Source organism: Trichomycterus rosablanca, chromosome 8 (assembly GCF_030014385.1).
Source record: "Trichomycterus rosablanca isolate fTriRos1 chromosome 8, fTriRos1.hap1, whole genome shotgun sequence".
NCBI lineage: Eukaryota > Metazoa > Chordata > Actinopteri > Siluriformes > Trichomycteridae > Trichomycterus > Trichomycterus rosablanca.
Genome location: NC_085995.1, coordinates 33,247,721 through 33,262,298, shown reverse-complemented (window position 1 = coordinate 33,262,298; position 14,578 = coordinate 33,247,721). Strand labels below are relative to the sequence as shown.

The following is a 14,578-nucleotide window of genomic DNA, read 5'->3' as shown; positions in this document are numbered from 1 at the left end:
TGTTGGGAAAAAAACCTTGTGTGAAACTACTTAATGATTAACATAATATTATTTTTACACAAAACGCTGTGCAAATGTGTAACAAGCTAACTACTTTAATGCAAAAACAGCAAGTAAAAGCATCTTAAATACTATAATAATAATATTAAATAACTCTATTTATATAACTTTTTCACGAACTCAGCGATACTTATGATAGGTATAACGAAGAAGAGGAAAACATAAAAATCAGTAAAAGATGGATGAAGAAAAGTAATGAGCTGTAAAGAAGAAAGTTTTTTAGTTGATCTTTGAAGAAAGAGATGGAAGAGCAGAACAGAAATTGTGGGAGAGAGTGGGCTCCAGAGTTTAAATGCAGTAGATCTGAAGGACGGTTGCACCATCCACATTCGAACAAAGACTGAAAAAGTTTTGGGGGCAACAAAGCAAAATTTCAGTTGTATTTTAAGTTGTAATTGTTTTAAGTGTAATTAGTGGTTTAGCAATACAGCTGTAGGTCTATTATAAAGTTATACATGTGTTATACATGTATAAAAATGTATTTGGTAACTTTTTCATTTTGGGATTAAGTATTTATCTAGTGTGTAGTTCTATAGGTTAATAAGCTAATAAGAAAATGTATGTGGAACCTTTATCCACATTGTATAAAACTAAATTTGACAGCACAATCACTTGCTAAATCCCAAAACCTGTAAAGGAGGTGTGAGATAGGAGGTTGATAGCCAAGCTGTCATCCATCCTGGACATCACCACACATCCACTACATGAGGAGACCTACCAAGCTCCTTAAGTACCAGACTTCTCCGCCCCCCTGTGTAAGAAGGAGCACTACCGCAGGTCCTTCATTCCAGCAGCCATCAGGACAACAGTAATAATATATAATAATCTCACTCATACCCAATCTTACATGTTCATGGTGTAATAACAAGTGCAATATGTAATTTATTTACAATAAGTGCAATAACCTAATATTCTCCTTGGGAGTGACAAGGATGGATAAGGTTAGGAATGAGATAATCAGAGGTACAGCACAGGTTAAACAACTAGGAGATAAAGTTAGAGAGGCCAGACTGAGATGGTTTGGACATGTCCAGAGTAGGGACAGTGGGTATATTGGTAGAAGGATGTTAGATATGCAGCTGCCAGGAAAAAGACAAAGAGGAAGACCAAAGAGGAGGTATATGGATGCAGTTAGAGAGGACATGGAAGTAGTTGGGGTGAGGACAGAGGACGCAGTGGACAGAGTGAGATGGAGGAGGATGACTCGCTGTGGCAACCCCTGAAAAGGGAAAAGCCGAAAGAAGAAGAAGTGCAATAACCTAATATATTATGTATATTTCTAATGTATATATTATTGTTAGATATTTTTTTAGAGTAAATAATTACACACTATGTGTGCAATATTTTAATATTTCTTTCCATTTTTTCCTGTCTTCATACTGCTGTAACAAGTTAATTTCCCTAAGGGGATCAATAAAGTCTTATCTTATCTTATCTTAATATATTTTGCCATTCACAAAATAAAATCTCTTGCTGAAAAAATGTCTTCAGTCTTAGGAAAATGTAGCTTTAGAGTCTTAGGAAAGGTGGCTATACGTTTAATGTTTAAAAAAAAAAAAAAGCAACACTATACCTTCAACTAGCCTTATTTGTGATGGTATATACAGTATGTGTGTGTGTATGTGTGTGTGTGTTTATGCTTGTTGTGTTGGCCTGTGAAGAAAAACTAAGTATCTCATTTATTTGTTTTATTAAACATTTAATTTAAAATACACATTTATATTTAGTTAGCATTAATCAATGGTGCATACTTTAAAACGCTAGCTTATAGCGCTTTTGTGTCTGAGTAGTGGTGGAATGTTGTGAGGTGATGTAAGTTGATGATGTGGTTGATGTTTCTTTTAACAGACAAAACAGGGTATGTCATGCTATTCCTGTTCAACCCACAAAATGTCATAACCCCAAGAATCAAATAAGTTAATTTAGCTACCTTAAAGTGATCACGATGTTGGCTGTCATATGCATTGACATAATCTTTTTCTCCTTGGTGCAAAAATCAAATTGTTTCACTAACACAAGAACTAACAGTTGGGGTTGCTGAAAAATATCTAAAAAAGATTTAACAATCTGTGTGATATGGGGTATCGTAAACCTTTGGAAATGTGTTTGTGCCCTCACCATTTGTGGGTTGGTGTGGATACACGTCTGGAAAGCCCCCTTTGTAGTAAAGATAACTCAGGCTGTCTGCCGGTCTGTCCAATGTTATAAACCTTAAACATTAACATATATAGAGACATCGCACCTAAGTGTCTTTTAATGTTAGAAACCTATGAAGCGCACCTAAACAGATAAACCTTGTGTGTGTGGAGTGGTAGGGGGTCTGTGGTTTGGGTGGTTTGTTGGCCTGTGAAGAAAAACTGAGTATCTCATTTATTTGTTTATTATACATTTTATTTTAAAATATAAATTTATATTTAGTTAGCATTAATCAATGATACATACTTTAAAACGATAGTTTATATCACTTATGTGTCTGAGTAGTGGTGGAGTGTTGTGTAGGTGTATGTGTATGTGTTTGATGTTTCTTTTAACAGACAAAACAATGCTTGCCTCGTTACTCTTTATTAGACCTACAATCATCGTGAGCCAAAGAATCAAATAGGTTTTATTTTAACTTTCCTTAAAATACTTGCTATGCATACTACCAACGCCTTGACATCTTTTTCTCATTGATGCAAAACCGATTTGGCTTCACGAACACTAGGCCTAACAATAGTGTTGCTGTAAAATACTTAAAATGTGTCTGATTTACATATACGTTAGCCATTTTAAAGCTTTTTGCCCTAGAATTCCAACAGTATACGGCTGCTTAAACACTATATACAGACATTGTTACAAAATGGGGTTTCGTAAAAACTTTAATGTTAAAAACCTAGGTGGGTGTATGTGGGTGTATGTGCGTGTGTGTGTGTGTGTGTGTGTGTGTGTGTGTGTGTGTGTGTGTGTGTGTGTGTGTGTGTGTGTGTGTGTGTGTGTGTGTGTGTGTGTGTGTGTGTGTGTGTGTGTGGGTTGGGAGGGTGTGTGTGGGTTGGTAGGTGTGTGTGTGTGTGTGTGTGTGTGTGTTTATGCTTGTTGTGTGTTTATGCTTGTTGTGTTGGCCTGTGAAGAAAAACTAAGTATCTCATTTATTTAAAATATAATTTTATATTTAGTTGGTATTAATCAAATGATGTTTGCTTTAAGACACCAACATAAATCGCTTTTGTGTCTGAGTAGTGTGGAGTGTGCTAGGGGTGGGAGGGTGAGTGGGGTGGGAGAGGTGGATGGGATGGGAGAGGTGAGATGAGATGGGAGTGGTAGGTGGAATGGGAGAGGCGGGACTGGGTGGGCGTTCCATACTATGTCAGTCAACATGATCTGTCAATCAAACTACCCTGTCGCTCACAGAGGTGGGGGCAAGGGGTCATAAATCAGGGTCATAAATCATATTTTTGACAGGTAGTGCATTATATATACTACTGTCCAGTACCTTAACCACTATAACATATATACAATATAGTATAATGTAGCCTAGTAGTTGTATCAACATCTGCATGTTATCAATAACTGTCAAATCAAATGTCTGTTTATTTATTAGGATTTTAACGTCATGTTTTACACTTTGGTTACATTCATGACAGGAACGGTAGTTACTCGTTACACAAGATTCATCAGGTCACAAGGTTATATCGAACACAGTCATGGACAATTTAGTATCTCCAATACACCTCACTTGCATGTTTTTGGACTGTGGGAGGAAACCGGAGCACCGAAGGAAAACCATGCGGACACGGGGAGAACATGCACACACAGAGAGGACCCGGGCCGCCCCACCTTATCAAACCTTTCTCTTATCAAATTAAGAGAAAATAAAAATAAATTGTGCTCCAGTGTGAAGTAAAAACAGAAATTAGTCTCTCCATCAGGGATTAAATGCTGTATTTTTGCTGTACACGTTTCTTTTTTGGAGAGCGCCATTTGTCTCCTGTCTCACTCGTCTTTTTCTCAACTTTCTCCTGCACAGTTGTCTGTATCTCTCCCTTCGTTTTTTCTACATTCGCTATCTTTCTTTTTCTTTCCACCGTCTTTTCACATGTAACTCGCCTCTAACTCTCTCAACTGTCTGCACTGCAGTCGCAGTGTTTACCGGCTGGAATGCACAGACTTGATTGGCTGAGTGGTGTCACGTGATTGGTTCTCATCCGCTAAACCGCTACCGTAAAGACTACAAAAGCTGCGCCGGTTAAAATAGAAGCGCTCCGTCAGGTTTCAAATAATAACTTTCTGTTTTGGCTATAGGTCCGGGTCCGTATGGGACAGCTTCTGGGTCCGGACCCGGACCGCGGTCCGCCTGTTAGTGACCTCTGGTTTAGAGGGACGGCCGGGTCTTGGTAGATTTGCAGTGGTCTGATACTCCTTCCATTTCAATATGATCGCTTGCACAGTGCTCCTTGAGATGTTTAAAGCTTGGGAAATCTTTTTGTATCCAAATCCGGCTTTAAACTTCTCCACAACAGTATCTCGGACCTGCCTGGTGTGTTCCTTGGTCTTCATGATGCTCTCTGCGTTTTAAACAGAACTCTGAGACTATCACAGAGCAGGTGCATTTATACGGAGACTTGATTACACACAGGTGGATTCTATTTATCCCCATCAGTCATTTAGGTCAACATTGGATCATTCAGAGATCCTCACTGAACTTCTGGAGTGAGTTTGCTCCACTGAAAGTAAAGGGGCTGAATAATATTGCACGCCCCACTTTTTAGTTTTTTTATTTCTAAAAAAAGTTTAAAATATCCAATAAATTTCGTTCCACTTCACGATTGTGTCCCACTTGTTGTTGATTCTTCACAAAAAATTACAATTTCATATCGTTATGTTTGAAGTCTGAAATGTGGCAAAAGGTTGAAAAGTTCAAGGGGGCCGAATACTTTTGCAAGGCACTGTATCTGCTTGTATGAAATAAAAATTAGCCAGAAAGCCACTCCTTTGACAAAATCGAAATATTTTGTCAAGTAAAATAAAGATCTGAAAGTATTTTCCCACTTACAGATAATTTAGTTTCCACTCTTTAAAATAATACGTACTTTGACCAGATTGCTTAAACGTGTAGCCAAAAAGAAATAACAGAAAACTACAAAGTTATATAAAGCTGCTATATCTACCAGCTTGATGAGCCGGTTTTTGGCATGCAAGCTAAGAAACAAATCTGCCAGAATAAATAATGTCTTACTCCCAGTCAGTTATGAAACGCAGCCTCACGGAAATCAGGCTTAAGGAGTTGGAGCTGTATTTAGACAGTATAATAACAATGTCGCTGTGATAATTGTGTAATTCTCATGACAATAACAGGCGTCTTTGTTTCAGCGCTCATGTCGTTGGCCTCTTATTTTACCACGGGATATAATCATGCTAGGGGAGAGCGCCTGTGAGCAAACTACACTGCAGTCCCTCACATCCTCTGACTGTTTCTTTTGTCCTCAATAATACAAACCCCTGATTTACGATCACTTGACAACACTAGATTAATAAGTGTGAAGGAAGAAATTAGGCCTTATGGCCTGAAGCTATTTATTAAGTTGGCTAATTCAGATCTAGAAAGATCGACTTTATTTGTCCCCAGTAATAAATTCTTGTTTGACAACAACACTGCATGTGAAAGTGGCCCCAGTTTTCCTGTGTGTGAGCCAAATTTGTCTTTTCATAACTGTTTAAATGGAAAAATCATGTGTTCTTGACATTGAACATAGTCTAGTGGTTAAGACACTGAACTTAATCAGAAGGTTGCTGGTTTAAGCACCACCACTGCCAGGTTGCTGCTGTTGGGTCCTTGAGCAAGGCCCTTAACCCTCAACTGCAATGTAAGTTGCTTTGGATAAAAGCGTCTTCTAAATGCAAAAAATGTAAATGTAATGTAAATGTGCAAACAAGGTCTGATCAGCCAGTTTGGCATTTATAAAGCTTTGAGGTCAGTTCAACTCATTGATCATGTACACTGATCAGCCATAACATTAAAACCACCTCCTTGTTTCTACACTCACTGTCCATTTTATCAGCTCCACTTACCATATAGAAGCACTTTGTAGTTCTACAATTACTGACTGTAGTCTATCTGTTTCTCTGCATGCTTTGTCAGCTTTGTTTCATGCTGTTCTTCAATGGTCAGGACTCTCCCAGGACCACTAGAGTGCAGGTATTATTTAGGTGGTGGATCATTCTCAGCACTGCAGTGACACTGACATGGTGGTGGTGTGTTAGTGTGTGTTGTGCTGGTATGAGTGGATCAGACACAGCATACACAGAATGGATTTTATCTATATATACATTTATAATTAGACATTCAGGTGGTGCAGCGGTGAAAACATGCTAGCACACCAGAGCTGACATCTTGAGCTCTAATGCAATTACAACCTCTGCTGGCTGATTGATGGTGCCTGCATAGAGACGAGAAAAGAATGCTGTCAGGGTGTGTCTCTCCGTATACAGTGCTGATTGCAATAGTTAAAGTGTAGGTGACAAAATGCGTACGGCTGCTGCCGTGTCGGAGGGAGCGTGGGTTAGCTTTGTTCTCCTCAATCAGAGCGGGGATCGGCATTGGTGGAGAGGAAGCATGACGCAATCGGGCAGTTGGACGCGCTAAAAGGGAGAAAAAGGGGAGAAAATGCATAAATTAAGATGTTTATTTATAAGATATATATATATTTTAGGGCTGTCACGCGATCAAAAATTTTGAAGAACAAAATTAATCGCGATTAATCTCAATTAATCGCAAACTAATAATTAAGCAAAATTTGAAGTTATGCACATTTTTATTGCAAGAACGTGTTTACCAATACAAACATTCATAAAATATGATAAAATTATTAATTCTAAATTCATTTTAGAAAGCACATTATCTGACAAAAGTGAGGATCTTTTCCTGTTCATAACCCTGACACTGAAAACAGGTGCACCAACCATACCCACCCCCCAAAAAAAAAAAAATCAGTTACGCCCCTGTGCATCTCGTATAACGTCATGTAGACCCACATCGTTAACTGTGTTAAAGCGTTTATACCAGTGGTGTCCAAACTTTTTTCGAGGAGGGCCAGATTTGATAATGTGAAAGTGCCTGAGGGCCAGCAGTCCCTGATGACATTATTTTAAACAATAAAATATGCATGGCTACCTTTGGAGTATTTCCTGGCATACATATTAAACAATATTTGACATTTTGCTTAAGTTTTCTGGCTAACTCAGAAATTATGCTTTTCAAAATATTTTGATCTAATATTAGGCATCAATAAAACATCAAAACACATACAATTATTTCATAGATCTATTAAGAAAACCTTTTAATACTGTAATGTGCAGAAACATGACTGGGAAACACTGTTCTAAATTACCATTTAAACACCTATAAATACCTGAAACAGTCAAGTTACCAGACATTATAAGTTTTTGACTGTAGCTATAAAAAATAGTGTTAATTAATACAGTCCATGTAAATGCTTAGTCCATATAAATATTAGATACAAATGTGTTTTTAAAAAACTACAAATATCACAAATTTTTTCTGTTTGAACAATTTAAGACAGAAGATGCGGGCCGTATAAAACCCGATCGCGGACCTGCCTGCTTTATACAGTATATTATGATCCATTTAACAACAGTGTTTGTAAAGTTCCGTGTACAGTTCATGCGCTTTACATCCTAATTCATTTGAAATACAGTTAATTACCACAGAGACACATATGTATGTGGCACAAACAGCCAAATAAAAATAGTTAGATAAAAAATTTGAATCTCTATTAATTAATTTTTTTTAATCGCGATAAAAATTTTAACGCGTTAATTGCGTTAATTAACGCGATTAACGACAGCCCTAATATATATATATATACTGGACCTCCGCGACCCTGGGAAATAATGTTGGTACAAAATAACATATCTTTCGATTATAACGTGGTTCTGTTTCCCCTGTTCTGTTCTTACCATCCTGTAACCTTGCAGTCATCATCTTCCTTCATGAGATTTTCATCAGTTTTCTGATTTATTGTTCCGACTGCATCTCTCGTCCTCGTACTTTGAACTTAATTACATTTGGGATCTGAAGTAAAGCCAGTCAATAAAGTCAAGTCAAAAGTCAAAGTCAATAAACTTCTATTTGGTACATTCTGTTTTGCTGTTATTTGAAGTGAAGTGAACACATTATTTAGAGGGAACAAACTTCTGCTTGTGTTCACACACTTATTGTTTATTTGCTAAATGTGTTAAGGAAATAAATAAAACAATAACAGTACAAAAGTTGGTACATTTAATATTTTGTCTTTTTCTATTAAATGTGTTCTAATCTTAATATTAGCACTAATCAAAATATAGGGCGGCACGGTGGCTCAACAGGTAGCACTGTCGCCTCACAGCAAGAAGGTCCTGGGTTTGATCCTCAGGTGGGGCGGTCTGGGTCCTTTCTGTGTGGAGTTTGCATGTTCTCCCGAGGTTTCCTCCAGGAGCTCTGGTTTCCTCCCACAGTCCAAAGACATGCAAGTGAGGTGAATTGAGATACTAAATTGTCCATGACTGTGTTTGACATTAAACTTGTGAACTGATGAATCTTGTGTAATAAGTAACTACCTGTTCTGTCAGGTAAATGTATGAATGTAACCAAAGTGTAAAACATGATGTTAAAATCCTAATAAACAAATAAATAACTTTGTTATTTATAACAAAGTTTGTTTCCTGTAAAATATCTTGATTTTTTGCTGAGACATGCCGCATGCAAATGCGTGAGGTGTATTTCTTAGATCCAAAACAGATTTGCGAAATATATATGTGTGTATATACACTGATCAGCCATAACATTAAAACCACCTCATTGTTTCTACACTCACTTTACATTTTATCAGCTCCACTTACCATATGGAAGCACTTTGTAGTTCTACAATTACTGACTGTAGTCCATCTGTTTCTCTGCATGATTTGTTATCCCCCTTTCATGCTGTTCTTTAATGGTCAGGACTTCCAGGACCACCACAGAGTAGGTATTATTTAGGTGGTGGATCATTCTCAGCACTGCAGTGACACTGACATGGTGGTGGTGTGTTAGTGTGTGTTGTGCTGGTATGAGTGGATAAGACACAGCAGCGCTGATGGAGTTTTTAAACACCTCACTGTCACTGCTGGACTCAGAATAGTCCACCAACCAAAATTATCCAGCCAACAGCACCCCATGGGCAGCGTCCTGTGACCACTGATGAAGGTCTAGAAGATGACCAACTCAAACAGCAGCAATAGATGAGCGATCGTCTCTGACTTTAAATCTACAAGGTGGACCAGCTAGGTAGGAGTGTCTAATAGAGTGGACAGTGAGTGGACACGGTATTTAAAAACTCCAGCAGCACTGTTGTGTCTGATCCACTCATACCAGCACATTACACACTAACACACCACCACTATCAGTGTCACTGCAGTGCTGAGAAGTGCTGAGTGCACCTAAATACTACCTACTCTGTAGTAGTCCTGGGAGAGTCTTGACCATTGAGGAACAGCATGAATGGGGGCTAACAAAGCGTGCAGAGAAACAGATGGACTACAGTCGGTAATTGTAGAACTACAAAGTGCTTCTATATGGTAAGTGGAGCAACAAGGAGGTGGTTTTAATGTTATGGCTGATCAGCGTATATATTTAGGGTCAGGGTCTGGTGACCTAAGACATCATAGCCTATCATAGCCCATCTGGCTAATAGCATCGCTGGTTTTCAAACCCGGATCTCAGTAGTGGTGGGATTGCGTAACATGTTATGGATAATATGGATAATAGTTGAATTTAAATGTCCTGTGTAGTCTGCTGAGTAGTATACATTTCCCTGCTTATGGTTCCTGAATTCTCACTGCCTTCAGTCTTTAATTTTAGTAATAAATGAATTCTACAATGGGACACAATTTAGCATGAGCAACAGCAAATCTGTAGCCTGTTCAATCCTCCTGTCTGTACTTCATATTAATGTTAAGTTCATACTGGTGTTAAGCATGTGCCATCTGTTTAACATTCATCTTTTTCTTCCTAAAATACAGGTCATTCCAGGAAAGAAGTATGCTACTCGCGTGGCTCCCAACCACCTAAACGTTTACATTAATCTTGCTAATCTCATCCGAGCCAATGAGTCCCGCCTCGAAGAAGCAGACCAGCTCTACAGACAGGCCATCAGCATGAGACCCGACTTCAAACAGGCCTACATCAGCAGGCAAGTCCTCATAGATCTGAGATGATTTAATGTTAAACCATTTTATCTTTTATATTAATGCTTGTTTAAAAGTGAGTCAATTGGCTGACATTGACTATGTCTGTCCTGCACGGTAAGGAGGAAATTTGATCCTTGGCAAGCATTTAGTCTTTGGTTGTATTTGGGTCTATTAGAAAGCAAAAGCCTTAGACCTTAGATCCTGGTGATGTGGTCCTTAAGTTCATAGTGTGCAGGATCTATTGAAGCAATAACAGTGAGAACAGTTAAACCTCTATATACACTGATCAGCCATAACATTAAACCCACCTCCTTGTTTCTACACTCACTGTCCTTTTTATCAGCTCCACTTACCATATAGAAGCACTTTGTAGTTCTACAATTACTGACTGTAGTCCATCTGTTTCTCTACATACCTTTGTAGCCTGCTTTTACCCTGTTCTTCAATGGTCAGGACCCCCACAGAGCAGCTATTATTTAGGTGGTGGATCTTTCTCAGAACTGCAGTGACAATGACATGGTGGTGGTGTGTTAGTGTGTGTTGTGCTGGTATGAGTGGATCAGACACAGCAGTGCTGCTGGAGTTTTTAAATACCGTGTCCACTCACTGTCCACTCTATTAGACACTCCTACCTAGTTGGTCCACCTTGTAGATGTGAAGTCAGAGACGATCGCTCATCTATTGCTGCTGTTTGAGTTGGTCATCAGTGGTCACAGGACGCTGCCCACGGGGTGCAGTTAGCTGGATATTTTTGGTTGGTGGACTATTTTCAGTCCAGCAGTGACAGTGAGGTGTTTAAAAACTCAAGCAGCACTGCTGTGTCTGATCCACTCATACCAGCACAACACACACTAACACACCACCACCATGTCAGTGTCACTGCAGTGCTGAGAATGATCCACCACCCAAATAATACCTACTCTGTAGTGGTTCTGAGAGAGTCCTGACCATCGAAGAACAGCATGAAAGGGGGCTAACAAAGCATGCAGAGAAACAGATGGACTACAGTCAGTAATTGTAGAACTACAAAGTGATTCTATATGGTAAGTGGAGCTGATAAAATGGACAGTGAGTGTAGAAACAAGGAGGTGGTTTTAATGTTACGGCTGATCAGTGTAGATTACATATTACATATCTAAACCTTGGTCTTATAATGCGCATGTGACAATTTTCTCATTGTGCATTATGTACAGAGGAGAGCTCCTTCTGAAAATGAATAAGCCCAGTGAGGCGAAGGATGCATACTTGCGAGCGTTAGAACTGGACCGCACCAATCCTGATCTGTGGTACAACCTGGCCATCGTAAACATCGAGATGAAGGAACAATCGGAGGCGCTCAGGAACTTCAACCGCGCACTGGACCTCAACCCACGGCACAAACTCGCCCTGTTTAACTCAGCGCTGCTCATGCAAGAATCAGGTGAGTGAGACTTTATCAGAAAACAGCTTTGAGTGTTTTTATCCTGCTTGATAAATGTGTTCAAAATCATTCATGAAGAAATATAGTTATACATTCATGGTGTTTAGCAGATGATTTTTTTTTAAAAGCGACTTTGAATTCTGACTGAGTACAATTCAAGCAGTTAAGGGTTGAGAGCCTTGATCAAGGGCTCAACTGTGGCAACTTGGTGTTGGTGTGGCCTGAACTAGCAACCATAGGTGGAAAGTAACGAATTACATTTACTCGCGTTACTGTAATTGAGTAGTTTTTATGTGTACTTGTAAATAGATTTTACAGCCAGTAATTTTACTTAAGTATGTTTTGTATTAAGAATTGTAATTCGCTACATTTTAATTCGCTAAATCGCGTCTGGGAAACTGCTGCAGTGAATTCTGCGATGGGGAGTCGGATCTTTTAGCTCGGTTCCTTTTAAAGAGCCGTAAATATATATAACGACTCCCAGACTCGGTTCCTTTATTTTGGTTTAAAGGGCCATTCAATAGAATCGAATCATTCTACGACACATCACTAGTGGTTATACAGTTTGAAAAAGTTTTATGTGACTAAAATGACACATTATTGTGAGATTAATATCCACTTGTCCTGTTTGCATTACACAGAAGAGACCCCCCCTGCTGTAGAAAAAGTAACTAAGTAACGTTTACTCTGAGTACATTTTACACGAGTTACTTTTTACTTGAGTAGATTTTTAGACTAGTAATTTTACTCGTACTTAAGTAAAAATTCATTAAAGTAATAGTACTTTTACTTGAGTACAATATTTTAGTACTCTTTCCACCTCTACTAGCAACCCTCTAATCACTAGTCTAGTACCTTTTGTAAGGGCAGCTAAGCTACCACTGGCCTTATTAATAGACAATAAACTTAAGGGAACACCAAGTGCATATTTCATAAATTAAAGGAATAATATTTTGAAACAACTGACTGGGTGGCACTGTTGCCTCACTGCAAGAAGGTCCTGGGTTTAATTCCCAGATGGAGCGGTTCGGGTCCTTCCTGTGTCTAAGTGGGTTTCCACTAAGAGCTCTGGTTTCCTCCCACAGCCCAAAGACATGCAAGTGAGGTGAATTGGAGATACAAAATTGTCCATGACTGTGTTTGACATTAAAACTTTGAGCTGATGAATCTTGTGTAACTTGTAATTACTTATCCTGTCATTAATGTAACCAAAGTGTGTAAAACATGGCATTAAAATCCTAATAAAATGGCGCTCAGGTGGCGCAGCGGTAAAAACACACGCTGAACACCAGAGCTGGGATCTCGAATACATCGCATCGAGTCTCAGCTTTGCCTGCCGGCTGGGCTGAGCAACCACATGAACAACGATTGGCCTTTTGTTCAGATAGGGGTGGGATATTAAAGCCGGATAGGGACTCTCTCATAACTAATGCAATCACGACCTATGCTGGCTGATTGATGGCGCCTGCACAGAAATGGGAAATGAGTGCTGTCAGGGTGTGCCTCTCTGTATACAGTGCTGATCCGCATTGCACTCGTCAGAGTGTAGGTGGCATGACGCATATGGCTGCTGCCCACGTGTCGGAGGGGGCGTGGGTTAGCTTCGTTCTCCTCAATCAGAGCGGGGATCGCCATTGGTGAAGAGGAAGCAGAACGTACCATCCTGCAAGTCACAGAAGTCCTCGGATGATCAATGAAGAAATTTGATGCCTAATCTGTCCTATCAGTAGAGGGGATTTAGGGGAACATAAAGACTCGTCTACCATTTGCCAAAAACTCCTCAAATCTTTCGGCATAGTGTTCTGTTGTCTATTGAGTCTCAGGGTGAACTTTTTAGAAGACACAGGCTTATTAGATTCAGCATAAAGCTAACAGCATTCCACAGTTGTTAAAAAAATAACAGCCAAACACAGCGGTGGTAGTGTCATGACATGAGGACGCTTTACAGCCTCAAAGCCTGGACGACTTGTTAGAATTGACGGAAGAATGAATTGGGTCGTCTAGCAGAAAATCCCAAAGGAAAATATCTGCCCATCAGTCCATAACCTGAAGCTTAAGTGCAATTACGCAACACAACAAGACAACAGTTTCAAGCACTAGAGCTATTTCGCTGTTAATCTGTTAATGGCTCAAAACAAACTGAATGAAAGGGCTGAAGTGGCCTAGTCTTTACTTGAACCCCTTTTAGATGCTTAATGTGAAGCTTAACTAGACGGCTCGTGCTCAAAAGCTCTCCAGTGGAGCGAAATGAAAGCATTTGTACAAAGCAATGCACCGAAATGCCATCACTGCAGTGTGAAAGACTCAGGTTGGTGGTCTTCATTTAACACAGGTGTTTAAGTACACAAAAATTGACTTTTTTTTTTTTTTTACATGGGCTAAATGCATCATCTAGTGGCTTAGTGGGTGGCACTGTCACATCACAGCAAGAAGGCCCTGGGCTTGATTCCCAGGTGGAACGGTCTTGGTTCTTTCTGTGTGGAGTTTGCATGTGCTCCCTGTGTCTGCGTGGGTTTCCTCCTGGAGCTCTGATGACATGCAAGGGCGGGGAATTAGAAATACAAAATTGTCCATGACTGTGTTTGCCATTAACACTTAATCTGATTAACTATCGTTCCTGTCATAAATGTAACCAAAGTGTAAAACATGACGTTAAAATCCTAATATACAAGTATACATAGATCAGCCACAGCCATAACATTAAAACCACCTCCTTGTTTCTACACTCACTGTCACTGTGTTATCAGCTCCACTGATCATATAGAAGCACTATGTAGTTCTACAATTACTGACTGTAGTCCATCTGTTTCTCTGCATCCTTTGTTAGCCCCCTTTCATGCTGTTCTTCAATGGTCAGGACCCCCACAGAGCAGGTATTATTTAGGTGGTGGATCATTC

General features: G+C 39.4%; 1 protein-coding gene across 1 annotated transcript in view; it reads left to right on the top strand.

Moving 5' to 3' along the window:
- tmtc3 (transmembrane O-mannosyltransferase targeting cadherins 3) overlaps positions 1–14,578 on the top strand; it is an 84,963-nt gene that overhangs the window by 61,641 nt on the left and 8,744 nt on the right. Inside the window, exons 12-13 of the mRNA XM_063000755.1 lie at positions 10,093–10,262; positions 11,454–11,680. Of these exons, the coding sequence (XP_062856825.1) occupies positions 10,093–10,262; positions 11,454–11,680 (397 nt within the window). The remainder of the gene's footprint in view (positions 1–10,092; positions 10,263–11,453; positions 11,681–14,578) is intronic.